At 41.5% G+C, this 15,421-nt stretch overlaps 1 protein-coding gene across 1 annotated transcript in view; it reads right to left on the bottom strand.

Annotated features, from left to right (window-relative positions):
• IFFO2 (intermediate filament family orphan 2) overlaps nucleotides 1–14,314 on the bottom strand; it is a 46,142-nt gene extending 31,828 nt beyond the window's left edge. The window contains 5 exon segments of the mRNA XM_032787540.2: nucleotides 13,718–13,978; nucleotides 13,980–14,032; nucleotides 14,034–14,048; nucleotides 14,050–14,166; nucleotides 14,168–14,314. Of these exon segments, the coding sequence (XP_032643431.2) occupies nucleotides 13,718–13,978; nucleotides 13,980–14,032; nucleotides 14,034–14,048; nucleotides 14,050–14,166; nucleotides 14,168–14,314 (593 nt within the window).
• Nucleotides 14,315–15,421: the final 1,107 nt, after the last annotated feature.

Below are 15,421 nucleotides of genomic sequence, written 5' to 3'. Positions count from 1 at the left end.
ATTTCTAAAGTTATCAAGAACACCCAGATATTAGTGTGATATTAATTGAGTTCAACTAAAGTTCCAACCCTAAGGAAGACAAATGCAACGCTGCAAGGGTTACAATCTGAGATTCTTTTTGTTTTAATGCACAGACAGACAAGGAGAACAGTGACTGAGAAAAATCACCTCATTCCCTTCCTTGTGTTTAGAACACCACACAATTACAAGAGTCCTATGCTTTGAGTCATGTGTCAAAACCCACAGAAAATCAGAGTCCAGTAAGCAGGAAAGCCGCACATGCATGGCACAGGGAATAAATCCTATCCAATCAGCTAAAGCTGCTAGTCAGTTTGGGGCAATGGGGAAAGAGTAACACAGTAAATGTTTCATGCATTTCTTGGAAATAAAGTTGACTTGTGTATTTGAAACCAGAACTAAAAAGGTGTATCTCTCTACAGCAGTGACACCAATATACAGCTAATTCTGCACATGTGCACTTATTTTATAGCAGCAAGAGCCTACCCTTACAATATCTTGTGGTGATCTTGGAATCTCAGGGAAATAATCTTGTATGTGTTAACCAAATAAAAACAAAAGGTCAAAGAGGTTGTATCAAATTTCAATAACTACATGGAATTTATCAACTAAAAACTTCCCACAATACGCTGTACAAAGGGATAGACTAATCCAGTACCAAGAAAGAGGGAAGAGAAGCAGAGGAGCTTATGGAGCAGAATTTTGATATCTGCATATTAAGATACTACCATTGAGAGTTTGTTACATTTCAGTACTAATTAGGGAGACAACTAGCTTATTTCAGCCACAAAACATACCTCTTTAAAAGGACAAAAGCCAAGCAGCATCCCTGAAAATGATATTTAACTTCAGCGTACCTGTGTCCCTTTAATAAGGGCTCAACAGTCACCGACAACTAGCAGCTGTTGCATTGTGGATAAGAATACAAATTAGCAGAAAGGGTGTTTTACTGCGTATTATAATATACCTCTACCCTGATATAACACAAGTTTGGATATAACATGGTAAAGCAATGCTCCGGGGGCCGGGGCTGCGCACTCCAGCGGATCAAAGCAAGTTCGATATAATGCGGTTTCACCTATAACGCGGTTAAGATTTTTTGGCTCCTAAGGACAGCATTACATCGGGGTAGAGGTGTACTTGTACTTAACTGCTTTTCATTTAAGAATCTCACCTTCTTTTATAAGAAGTGTTTTTAAGTATTATCCCCATTCTACACATGAGGAAACAGACAGAAGTTAAGTGACTTACCCATTATCACACAGACGCAGCAGCAGAGCCAAGAACAAAGCCCAGCTTGCCTGACTCCTCCAGGATACTGTCAACTGGCCAATACTTCCTCTCCCTCCACCAAAATAAAAAAAAAATTTAAGACGTTCTGCATATGAGTAGCTCTTTGTGATTTCATTTGTGCCAGCAGTTAGTTTTTGAAACCAACAAAGTATGCCAACAACTGCTCGATATCATGTATAGATATGATTCACTGGAATCACACTACGTTGCCAATCAGTAAAAATACTAAGCACTGACAATTTGATTTCCCAAGATTTGCCATCTATAGTTGAGAACAAAATTGAGCAGGTGATTTAACACCTGTTATGGAGAAGACAATTATTTCCTCTTTTTAAAAAGAAAAGAAACAGGAGATCTTGAATATTTTAAAAGACTATTTTAACAATTATGCCCCATTTGTAATAGAGGGACACCTATTTTGAGTTTTAACATAAGGCCTGAGTGGGATGAAATTGTCTTGGATCCAACTTCTGTTTAATGATGCTTTAGGTGTGAGAAAACAGTGTTAACCTTCAGTTATGAATATAAACAATGTACGTTAAAAACCTTAATGAAAACTATTCTATGCTAATACAACAAGCATCAAAATATAACTTGCATTTTACAAAATACTGGGGCGAGCTGCATCCCAAGTTATGTTTGATAGTTTACAGTAACTCTGCATGTTGAACTCCCTATCTGAAAAACAATTTAAACTGGGGAGCCAAAAAATTATCTATCTTGTCTGGGTAACAACCAAAGAAAAAATTAAATTACATTTTTCAGACTGTCCATAATGCCAAGCTTTACTTTCAGTTATAATTTTAATACATATCCAAAGCAACTCCATGAACATTCCATCAGATTAAAGACTAACTAAATTTGGAACCACATTACGAACAGTAATGATGCAAACTATGTTAGATCCCATGCGTCTGGCCCCTTTATTAAGGCAATATACCTTGGAAATTTCCAGGATGATAGAAGCCAAGGCTGGAAAGACTGCTTTTGGAGAGAACTCTAATCCACAAAAGAGTACTGAGTTTCATCAATCTAACCAGAAATTTGATCCAAACCCAAACGCTTATTTTCAAGCTTTAGTTCATAAAACTTTAAATAGAAACAGCCATCCTAACAGATGCAACTAATTTTCCTTCACCAGACTGTGTTAATTTGAACTCTTTTCCAAGCAGTAATCGCTGGTGCGCGTTGGATACGTGAACTCCAGCAGGATGTTTCAGATTTAGAGTTCTGTGTCCAGTCATTGTCAGTCACATGGTTATGAATTATGCAGGGATGGAAGTGCCCAAACAAAAAGACTCAAGACATGCATCATCTGTGATTCAACTTCACATAGTAACAATTCAACTAGATTGGAGTTCTGTGGTCACTAACAAGCAGGACACATTGTTAATGGGCACAGAGCACCATTCTTTCTGGACTCTCTATGTTCTTGTTATTGAAGTAGACCCAGGGGCAGGATTGATGTAATGTTTTGTATACAGATCAACAACTCAATGAATACATACAAGGCAAACAGAGAGACTTAAATACATTTTCAATATTACAGCCAGATATGAGAGTAGTTTTATTAAAAATTATTTTAACCAGATGCCATATTAATGTCACGATTGTGAAAACAGTTACAAATTGGAGGATCTTGCTACTGAAGACTCCACTCTCCATAGCAGAAAGTAGCATACCTAGTCCTCCAACACAACATTTCAGAAGATTCTATCTGCTTGCACACCAAATCTCAACATGTGCATGCGTAAAGAAGCTGAAAAATCTGATAAACCGCTGGATTTCTAGACACTGGCATTTGATGACATAGCCAGGTGCAACAAGAAAACCTGTATAAAGTTCAGTCTGAAAAGCAGCCAAAGCATTATCCCTCCCTTCATTTTGGAAAGAAACCCCACACTCCTTCCTATAGCACTTCTCCAGAGCGGACATGAATACTGATTTCTGGGTCACTAGCCAATCACTTTCACCAATGGATCCCAAACAATGCAGTAGAGTTCAGATATATTGTGAAACTATCATGTGCTCATCTGACATGCCATCATACATTATAATAATCTTACATTGTTCTGCTAGTCAAAACTGAGGTTAAAAAGAAGTTTTTTTCCTTAAACTTCACAAGTCAAAAATAAAGAAGCTTCCATACTTGTGAGATACACAGAAGAGGATGAGACTTAATTGATGCTAAAAATCTTAAGAATTATACATATATATATACATACACACACACACACACACACACACACACACACACAGCGCACATGTGAGAGTGGGGATTCTGAGTGACAGATCCTTTTCTCCCTCTCATATCAGAGCATTTGTTTGGGGGAAGAACCAAGTTCATGACTGTTACAAGCATAGCCTTGGGATATGCTGGTTCTTTGCCTTGCTTACTAAGCCAAATCCCAGTTGAAGCCGGCTGATCTGTTTGTTACCACAAACTAAGTTCACAGAACAGTGTTAGATAACCTTTTACTAAGCAAAGGAGGCATGTCTGGGGGAACACTTTAATGGAATTCCAAGTTGCAAAATGGCTTCAGTTAATGGCCCCAATTTTAGCACACACAATTTAGATTTTAACCCAATGGGTAATAAACATCTCCAATTATTGTATTAATGGAAAAAATTGGTTTCTCCACCCCTTTGAATTTAGTGTCATCTAGACACACAAATATACACACACAAAAGCTTTAAAAACAGAACCCTGAGAAGATTTCAGCAAGCAGTCAACAGGACAAAAAAAAAATTTATATATATATATATATGCAGGAAGCTAATGCAAAATCCTGGCAGAGTATCACCACAAAAGTCTGAACCACAAAAAAGCAGCTGCTGAGCTCTGCACCGGTCTCATTCCTTCCTTAGCTACAGACAGCCAAGCACTTGAAATGCATTACTATACAGCAATTTAAACCTATGATTACACATAATGAATAGCTAGAAATATCTTGTTCCTAGGTTTTGTTTTTGCTTGACTCCTAAATTGCATGTCTTCAGAGACAATTTGGGTTTAAGATTTTTAAAAGAGCTTGTTTTTGCTCTATCAAGTGTACTTCAGAATCTGGTTTTTCAGTCTTTGGAAGACCTGAGCTTACTTTCATATGGACTCACAAAATATTGAAAAGGTGTATTAAAAGCTATAAACTAGAGGGCAAGTACGGTAGTCTTTTCCATGGATGTAGCCATCCTTTGAAAGGCACAGAAGTCTCCCTCAACCACCCTAACCGGAATATAAGGGAGATTTCCTTCCATTTCAGAGCCCTAGAATTCCACCCCTGTCCTAGCCTCATGGGGTGACAGGGAAAGCACAGCTCCGAAAAGCTCAAAGCACCTCATTAACAGGGAGAATGAAACCCCAGGCACCAGTGTGGAGCCCAGCTAGAACTTTCTTTGTCCACTTCCTCAGAGGGAGGCATCATGGTGAGGGAAGATAAACCCCTTCTATGGAACAATACCCCAGCTGCCACACCTCAAGCAGCCAGCTGTGTTGGAGAGGTACCCCTTTCATCTCCCAGAGGCAGAACTACCCCACGATATAACAAGGACTCCAGAGAGCACCTCCGTAACCCCAGACCACAGTGGCCAAGCATATGCTCCATAATTCATCAATTTACTTTTCTTTTTTGTACCTGACAGCTGCAGGGACCTACTCGATAGCAACAACAAGTAGAGAACTCTGGAACCCCTATCCCCTCCTATCCCTTTATGGGAGGGACACCTCAGGGAAGGGACAGTTATCCAAGTCGAAAAGCTAGCTTACACTTAAACAATAATTAAAAAAGAACCAATAGTAGCAGATAAAGGGGTGGTTGGGGACAATAAACTGCAAACCCAGCCTGACTTTTTCTAGGGGGCAAACATTAAAGGGCCATAGAGAAGTTGTAATGCAATAGGGAATTTTAAGTAATGTGATTCAGACTTCACACTGTTAGTTCTATATATTTACATAGGCTGTTATTGTCACCCTTGTAATAAACTAGGTCAAATTTGAGGGAGGACAATCAAATTTAAACACGACACATGAGTAAACTCTTCAGAGCAAGGGACCCAACCCTGACTGGGTCTCTGTGGCCGTACTGCAATGTAAATAAGGAAGAACTGAAAGGGAACAGTACCTTGCCTTCTTCCCAAAAGCATAAGCACCCTCACTCCTTGGCCAATTACTCTAATTTCTACTTGTATTAGAATTCAGAATCTGAAAGATTTGATACAGATTTTTCCAAAAAAAAAAAAAAAAAAAAAACCACACTAGTCACAAACACGGGACAATGATGCATCATCAACATTAAGGATAGCACAGTAGCACAATTCAGAGACAAACACATTTCTGACACCCAGACTACAAAAAGTCTAAGTCAGTGGTTTTCAACCCACAGACTCTTGAGGGTCCACTTAAATTTGTTTAGGGGTCCACAAATGAAAAAAGGCTGAAAATCACTGGTTTAAAGTAATGAAAGAGAGTTATGGAACCAAAAAAAACCTGCTTCTCTAATTTCTGGTAATAATCATTAACATATTCTATAGCACAGCTATTGTTTTTAGCATTAATCAGATAATTTTCTCCCTTCCTCAAGCAGAAATTATCCCTTGCTGCTAACAGCTAGAATTCCTTTAACATTAACATTCAATTTCAGAAGCATAAGCATTTATTTCAGAGTTTTCCTTCAACAAGGGTGGGTAAGAAGTACACCTCTACCCCAATATAATGCAACTCGATAGAACACGAATGCTGATATAACATGGTAAAGGAGCGCTCCCGGGGGGCAGGGCTGCGCACTCTGGAGGATCAAAGCAAGTTCTATAAAACGTGATTTCACCTATAATGCGGTAAGATTTTTTGGCTCCTGAGGACAGCATTATAGCGAGGTAGAGGTGTATCTGAATTTGGTTTGTCCCACTGGTAATAAAATCTCTACTAAACACTTTTACTGAAAAGCCAACTGTATAAAGGAGAACAAAAATACACTGGAATTACAAATTAGAGGGAAAAACATTAATTTACAGGTAGAAAGCATTACTAGCTCTGTAACAAACAAACAAGGAAGGGAGAAAAATCTAGTACCTTAAAGAAATTCTTCTGTTCACCTCACAAGCCATGTTATAATACATGGAGACCCAATAAAAAATATCATATTTTAAGTTAAAAGTTTACTTAGACATTCCTACAGAGTTTGTCCTAAGCATGATTTTATTAAGTTAAAAAAACAACAAAAAAAACACAGATCTAGTTTGTTCTGACATACTTTGCCTTTGACAATGGAAAACTCTGTCCAGCTGCAGCAAATTTGAGATAATCTCTTGTTCTTCAACTGGATTTTATTAATCTTCAAAATGAAAAGACCATCCTGAGGAAAAACAACTACAGTTAAACCTCGCAATAACGCGCCCCGCCATAAAGCAAAATCACATATAATGTGATTATAAGTTGGCTCCCCTTTAAGTCCTAACACCAGCGGTCCCCAAGCTATTCGGACAGAAGAATATGGAATGACTGCAGGAGGGTTTTCACAACTCAGCAGACTTGCTGGGTACGTACAGGAATATTTGGACAGTCAAAATACACAGCAATGCATCCAGATCTTAATGGGAGATACACACACACACACACACACACACACACACACACACACCCCCCTCAGAACCTAAGAAGGTGAGAAGCTGAACTATAACCTAGTTCAAAACAAAAAACAATCTCAACGTGTGCATTTTTGCCTTTTATACCATATTAGAAACCAAATTCTATGCAGAGCACATTTTGGTATATTTCATAAACTGGTCTGGGGTGTCACTCTCCTATGTTTAGCCTTGATTTATAACACTGCCTCTTCAAATAGTCAAGAAAAGTTCTCCTACAGTCTGGGAGAATACAATTCAATGTGTGGGTACGTGGTTAAGCTCATCTCTTCGAATTGCATTGGATTAGATCCCAGCTACACTACTTCACTTTCTAAAACCTAACAAGAATCCTAGAGTGTTAACATACTAAGGCGGTGATTATGTAACACAATAACTAGACTAAACTATGACAACATTGTTTACAGTTTTGCATCATTAACCATTCTTCTGAAACAGGATTCTTCTTATAACGAGCTATGCTGATCAGAGCAGCCAGAGCTCCCTTGTAGCTCTACAGCAATCTTATCACTGCAATTAAACCTGCTGATCATCCTTTGTGTAACCAGGCAAATGGTTATACATATGCAAAACGGCTGTATTGATCCAATACATATTTTTTTTTTTAAATCACATTCATATAACATCTATAGATCCATTGTGTCTCAAAGAAAATGTTGAAGATTTTTTTCTTCTCATGTCTCCTAAGTTTTTCTTCCTATGATAAAGGACACATGCATGAACAGTTTTATTTCTAATGTTTAGCAGTAACATTTAAGATACCGGGTAACACCTAATGAAAGACTGGAAAAGTGATACTTTGCATGCAGTCAATCTAAGTTACCCTAGGGCTAGTTTCTCCTGCTTGCATATGGGTCTTTCAAATAGCAACAGAAAAGGCTTTAAAGTGTTATCAGATGTCAAAAACTGACCAAAGGACTTGTGAGCAGATCTAGAATCTAGAAACTACTTTTATTGATTATCCATAAATTAATAATTCAGAATGATAAAGAGAAACAGAAAAAGGTTTAGTGAAGTGGCTGTTTTCATATATCCTTGAATAAAATAGTAGCAAGAAAAAATAATTAGTTCTACACAGCCTATTTCTTAGTCAGCTGATTCCTCATGGGAACTTTTGCTCATTTCTGCTCCAGATTTTACTCACATTTGTTATTTTAAAACAAATCACAACATTCTATTGACAATAAAATATTAGCTAAAGGTTATGTATGTTTTAATGTTATATCACAATAAGCTGCTGCTGCACTTCCAAGAAAATCTAGACTTTCGTGGGTGGAAAAAAGGCATGGGGAATTAAGTAGTCTGTTTTTAGAAGGAAGCCATTTGTAATTTCAAAATTTGCTTGTGGAGCCTCATCTGATAAAGAATCTTTGATGACCTCCAGATTTTTTAGACAGTTTTACCTCCTCTTTACCAAAAGCTGGTCTCAATCCGACTGCTGCGTTTTTCAGCTTGTGACTATGGCATGATTTTCATATTTGTGCAAAAGGAAGTTTAAATTTAAAAGAAAATAATAATTTTGAACATGATTTTTTCCTATTAGCATTAAACAGGCTACACATGAACTACAAGACGTTGACATTCAAGAGGAAATTGTGCTAGCCACACCTTGCAATCCAGTCATGGAGATTATTGCAGACAGTCAACTAATTCAACAGGGGACAATATTTTTGTCACTAAAACTCAGAAGACTTATGTGAACTGGTTGCTTGGTACAGAGACTGTATAACCACTGTATAACAAACAAACAAAACATGACTACTAGCAATGGTATTTGCACAACTCAGTAATGTAGTCATTTGTCACTCTTCTTGGTATCAGTGTGTTTTCCTATAAGATGTATACTTAAGGGCTGATACTTTTTACAAGTGCTACTTTGAAATGTGTATTTGTTATCAGTAGGATTAATTTTACTTGTTTTGTAGTTAAAAAAGGAAGACCACTAGAAAAAATAGTTTACAAATTTATTGTTCATTCACAGTATCTCCTTGAGAATTTTCAAAAGCAAGGTGACTGGGCAACAAAATGGCAGAACTTTGATAAGCGTGAAGTAATGCACATTGGAAACCATAATCCCAGCTATATTTACAAAATGATAGGGTCTAAATAAGCTGTTACCACTCAAAGTTTTTGGAATCATCCTGGATAGTTCTCTGAAAACATCCACTCAATGTGCAGTGACAGTCAAAAAGGTAACAATGTTAGGAACTGCTATGAAAGGGACAGATAAGACTGCAAATATAATGTTACTATATAAATGTCTGGTATGCTCACACCTTGAATACCGGGTGAAATTCTGATCACCCCATCTCAAAAAAAGATATATTAGAACTGGAAAAGATGCAGAGAAGGGTTACTAAAATTATTAGGGATATGGAACAGCTTCCATCTGAGGAGGAAATAAAAAGACTGGGATTGTTCATCTTAGAAAAATGGGAGGATATGGTAGAGGACTATAAAATCATGAATGGTGTAGAGAAAGTGAACTGGGAAGTGTTATTTACCCCTTCGTGAAATGAACAGGCAGCAGGTTTAAAAACAAACATAAGGAAGTACTTCTTCACATAACACACAGTCAACCTGTGGAATCACTCCCAGGGGAATGCTGAGAAGTCCAAAACTATAACAAGAGGCACGAAAGAAAGAATTAGATTAACTCATGGAAGATATGTCCATCAATGGCTATTAGACAAGATGGTCAGGGACAACTCCATGCTTTCAGATGCTGGGAGTGGACAACAGGGGATGAATCACTCAATGATTGCCCTCTTCTGTTAATTTCTTTTAAAGCATCTGGCATTGGCCACTGTTGGAAGACAGGATACCGGACCAGAGGGACCACTGGTCTGACCACGTAGAACCATTCTGATGTTCTTACGGTTAAGCTCACTCCTGGAATATTAGCATGTTATCATAAATCCACCAGTGCATTATTAGCTCTCCAAGTTAAAAAGAGCATGGTCCAAAATTTAAATATCTTACCAACAACATGAATAGTAAGTCACTTCAAAACAGATTTTCCAAAGTACTCCATACTGGAAAGGCAAACATGCTATAAGAAACTGCAGGAATTTATTTCTGAATCTCAGAATTCATATTCACCACCTATTCAGTGTTTGACAATTGTGCCCAGACTGATTAGATGGTCACACCCACCAGAGCATAAATATACTGCTTTGGATAAAAATGTATTAACATACTGAATCCTACTTTCAGAATCACATTCTGCATAGGAAAGCAGTATCTTACAGCCCGTAAGACAACAGATCCCTTCAAAAAGGCTTAGAATCAACCACTGCCATTGGTGCAAGGCACCCCTTTTCAAGATATCTACCATCTTGACCTAAGAGGAAAGCCTCTAAGAGCACTGTAACACATCTGCTAACTATAATATTAGTTCTCTTCCTCCAAGGAAACTGAAGTTTGCTAACTGTAGTTTAGAGCACCCATGTAATGATTCTCCATCTCGCCACCTCAAGATAGTAGCCCTTCCAAAGTATTGCACACAAGTCTGTTTTCCAAGTTAACAGTAAGCAAGCTAGCCAGATTCCTCTTACATCTTTGCAGAGCAAGACCTAGAGGCACAGAGACTGACACATGTTTAACTCTTTGCTGACAATGTTTTTTCCAAAAGTGATAGAAACAAAAATCACTGGCTTCTTTATTTGGAGACCACTGTGCTAGGAGTAATTCAGTCATCAGGGGGCACAATCAGGTACTTTAAACCCAAAATGTGTGGCTTTTTTTTTGTTGTTGTTTTGTAAAATCACAACAGAAGTGTTGGCAATGACAGCTAGCTCAGCAGGCAAAGCATCAGGCTCTTAATCTGAGGGGACAAGATTCTAACCTGTCTGGGCAGCCAACTTTTTATTAAAAATAGTCCTGCCCTGAGTGCAGAAGACTGTACCAGATGACCTCTTGAGGTCCCTTCCTGTCCTAACACCTCTATGATTCTAAGTGTTTTCATTTTAAAAAAAACAGATAGTGGTTTTGGAAGTAAGAAGTCCCTATGGTGTTTGCAATGCAAGCATTTCCATACTGTGGTAGTGCATGGAAAAGTAAAACTGAAATCTATTATTACTGCTAGAGCTGAGTGAAAGAGTAAACAGTATAAATATTTTCTAAATCATACAAAATTGGCTTGATGTCTCACAAGAAAAAGACAATCAACATCAAAGAGCAGGTCACATAAAATCTAAGTTTGATTATTGTAGGGCATAAACAGACAAGGATGGTGGGCAGCGGGGTGGGGAGCGGGAAAGGCAAACAAGAATTGTAATTATCAGTTACTTAGTAATGGACATACACATACTGAACAAGACATTAAAATGCAAGTTTGATATTTTATTTTACTTTCAGCCTGACTGTTGCCTTTTTAAGCTTTTCATTCTGACATATTACAAAAAAAGCCTTTCCAAGGGGACACAGAATGTTAACACAATTGTACACACTAAGCACTTACTGCTTTGACTTCTCAGTTTAGAAACAGATCTAGTTAAAGCAGTAAGACCTGCTAGTGTGGATGCAGTTATGCTGGTATAAAGGTGATTAGATCGCAAGCAGCTATATTGGTATAAGCACTTTTATACAAGTATAACTACATCCACACTTTAACTTCATCAATTTCTAAAACACAAAGTTAAAGCAGTGCAAAACTATGCGCAGACTATACCTTGGCCTTTTCCTCTAGAAGAAATCACCATTCATCCAGAGGGTTGGACTAGATCAGGAGGTTGGATTAGATGACCTCCTGAGGTCCCTTTCAACCCTCATTCTATGATTCTATTTAAAAAAAAAGAAAAGTAGCACTAGACACTGATGACACAACCTACACCCTAGGGATAACCTTCTTAAATGAAGTGTGGCTGAATACATATTCTCCCAAATGTCACCATCCAGCTTCTTAGTACAGAGAATGAAAACAAAACAACCCCATGGCATAATGTGACTACTATTGCAGACAAAAAATACAGCCCAACTTCGCTTTAATCAAATCAAATTTGACATCAACTCTTGCCAATGGAAGCTTAGTGCTGTAACATTTCTAAAGGCCTATTGCCAGGCCCAGTTTAAAAATGTGTTATCAAACAGGAGAGTAGTTTCATAGTGTACAAACATCCACATCACATAACCAGCATAACTGGTACGATTTTTTGGGACTTGAGAATTGAATCGATAAGACTGAGTTACTCAGATATGAGCCCTTAAAGGAAAAAAAAAGAAAGAGTTGCTTTGCCAAATGAGAGATGTCCCTGGAATAAAAGCGATCAACTACTTTTCAGTATTACATTAGAGTTCCCACCCACAGTAGTCATACTACTGAAAGCTACTTAATAGAAATCCATTGGAACTGAGATTTCCCAGATTATTTTATTTTCATGGTTCACACAGCTAGATGCAAGGAAATATCAGGAATGGAAGGGTATTTTTAAAAGTAGTTAAAGAAAGATTGCATCTGTCACATCTACAAGTGATTTTACTGTGTTGTTTCCATTTAAGCCAACACATTTAAAATAGAGGAAATATATTTTAGACATATTCCAGCTTCAACAGTCTATTCAACATGACACACAGGGACAAACTAGAGCAACCCCAAAAGATACATGAATGTATCATACACCTTCCAAATGTAAAGTTTTTTTTAGACAAGTAATTTGCAAAGACGTAACCATAAATGTGACAAACTAACAGACAAGGAACACAATGTTTTCATCCATGCAGAGCATTGCAATCAGAATGTGCTGTATGCCACATGGCCCAGACCCTGGCTGTTTCACAAAAGGGTTGTCTGAATTTCCCCTCCTACAAAACCAAACTGCCAGAGACAGACCCCATTTAAGCCAAAAAGGCAACAGAATTTAGCAGCAGTTGCCCAGGTCTGTCCTCCAGGATGCCCTGGGCACTCACTGCATATAGAAATCTGTTTCCAGGATCCCAGTTACCGACTTTTACTGGCCTCCCACCCTCAGCGCACTTAGACTTGTCTCTGTATGGCTAGTGCATTTAGACAGGTTTAATTTTGCATAAAAATCTCCCAAGGCTTAAGAAATATTTAAGATGAATGTAAATTTTTCAAGCTGTATGTATTTGGTGAGGTTTTTTTTTTTTAAAACATTTCAATGAAACTGCTTTTGTTTGGATGCAAACCTTTCCCTGCAGTGTTCGCAACCCAAGTATTGCAGCACTGACCTCATTCACAAGAGCCAGAAAGTGAAATTGACTATGAAAATGATGAACCTGTTCTCATCTCCCAAGCTAAATTTCGGGCTAATTATGTAAACAAACATTAATAGTAGATCGCTTCCCTCTCCAAGAACGGTTTAAAAAAAAAATCTGTTAAGCTTGCAACGCTCCTTTTGAGACAGAAATGTACACAATGCTTGAAAGTGGCCCTTCAACCTGCAAAGGGCCTCTAGGTTTTCCGAATATCACCCACCGTTCCCCAGGAAAACCAACCAGGTTGGTGGGAGGGACAAATTCTCTCGAGGAGGATCCCCCAAGTTTTCCAAATCCATCGGCCGCCTCTCCATAGACAGGAAGTCTGGGGGAAGGGAAGCCACGTTCCCGCATGGGTCTCAGATTCCTTAGCCTAGCTCCCCCTTCCTCAGCCTGGGACGGCTGCCCGGGGGGGTCCCCAAACCTTCTCCCTCCATCAACTCCCCCATGCGAAAAAACAAACAAGCAAGCGAGCTGGACGGGGGAGCCAGGCATCTCCCGACTTCATCTCCTCCCTCCAATGCTCATCTCAGGCCTCTCCCCCCGCACTCACTTTCGCTTGTACTCGTCCCTCTCCCGCTTGACTTTGGCCAGCACGTTGTAGAGGGCCCGGATCTCGGGGGTGATGGTGTCGATCTGCACCCCAACGCCGTCCGGGTGGACCCAGGAGACGCCGGGCCCCTGCAGGGTCTCCAGGCCGCCGCCGCCGGTGCGGCGCACCTGGGTGTAGCTCCAGATGGTGCCGGGCAGGCGGCCGTAGTGCTGCGGCGGCGGGGAGGCGGCGGCGCGGCGCGCTGGCGCGGGCGCCCGGTGCGGCAGCCGGGGGGCCCGAGTCAGTCTGCACGCCCTGGTCCGGTGAGAAGGTCTTTGTAGCGGAAGCGGCGGATCGCGCTCGCTCTGCTGCGCCTTGCAAAGCTGCTTCTCCAGCAGCCGGTTGCGCCGGTCCAGTCGTGCACTGGCCAGGAAGCAGCGAACCGGCACGTTCAGCCCCTTCAGCAGGTGGCATGTTGGAGCCCAGGTCGTTCCGCAGCGCCGGTGCGTCACCGGGCGGGGAGGCGCGCGGCGGGGCTGCCGGCGGCCCAAGGCGCGCGGGGGCTGTCCGCGGAGAGGCTCGCGCATCGCACCGAAAGAGGAGCGAGTCTGCTATCATCCTGCTCCTGCCAGGGCGCGCTCGCAGCGGGGAGGGGCGGGTATTTACCCGGTCGATGGGGAATTCAAGCGGAAGGGCGGTTAGACGGGGAGGGGAGGCTGTCTGTTCTAGGTAAAAAAAAAACCCGCCGAGGGTCGCTTCCACTCCCGCAGTCCGGCTGTCTCCAAGCGAGGGCCGCCCGGCCTCGGCTGCCCGCTCCTGCGCCAGCCGCCACTGCCGCATCCAGCGCCGCTGCCCGGCCACTGACTGACTGAGGCCGGCGGCGCGGGGCGGAACTCGGCGTCACCACCCGCGCGAGACACGCCCCTTCCCCTCCCGGCGACAGGTCAGGCCCCGCCCCCTTTCCACCGTAGCCCCGCCCTCTGCCTCGCACGCAATGCCCAACTGGCCCCGCCCACTCAGAGCGGCCGCACGCCTCGGCCATCGCCGTCTTTTTCGAAACGGCCCCGCCCCTAGAGTTTTAGCCCCGCCCACACGCGATGGCTCCTCCCCTCCCCGTGCCCTGTCATGTGCACGCGCTAACTCCCTCCCACTTCCCTTCCGGGGGGCCGGCGCAGCGCTACGTCCGGGGGGACGTCCCAGCTGGTGCCTCCTGCAGCGTGTTGACTTGAGGCGGGTTCTCCCGTGATCGTGGGGGGAATCTGCACTATAAGCCCCTGCCCGCAGCCTAGGCTGTGCATGGCCAGGGTACACAGCCGGTTGGGGTTCACAAGGGGCAACCAGCACCTGCTTTAAAGAGGAGGGTCCAGAGCTCGGGCATTGCCATTGGTTCTGCTTATGAACAGCTGCGGGGAACACTGACCACGTCCTTGATCCCAGCAAAGCCCGAGATCCAATGAGGAAGCCATCCAAGCCATGTGTGAGGAACCATCAAACATCCCTTCCCCAGGAGACATCTAGCATGCTGAGCACAACTGCCATTCTTGGCTAGAAAGATGTTACTAGGGTTTCCTTACTTACTGGCACTGCCCTTAGGTTGGCTAGGGGTACATCTCCACCCCATGTGGAAGGGGGGATCAGGCCACTAAGTTCCTCCCACTCAAAGGTTGCTGATGTGAATCCCAGGGGAATCAGGGATGCTGGAACAATTTGTACAGTGGGGATGCT

This window comes from Chelonoidis abingdonii, chromosome 23, assembly GCF_003597395.2.
Source record: "Chelonoidis abingdonii isolate Lonesome George chromosome 23, CheloAbing_2.0, whole genome shotgun sequence".
NCBI classification, from domain to species: Eukaryota; Metazoa; Chordata; order Testudines; family Testudinidae; genus Chelonoidis; species Chelonoidis abingdonii.
The sequence above is the reverse complement of the archived record's forward strand: the minus strand, read 5'-3'. Positions and strand labels throughout refer to the sequence as shown.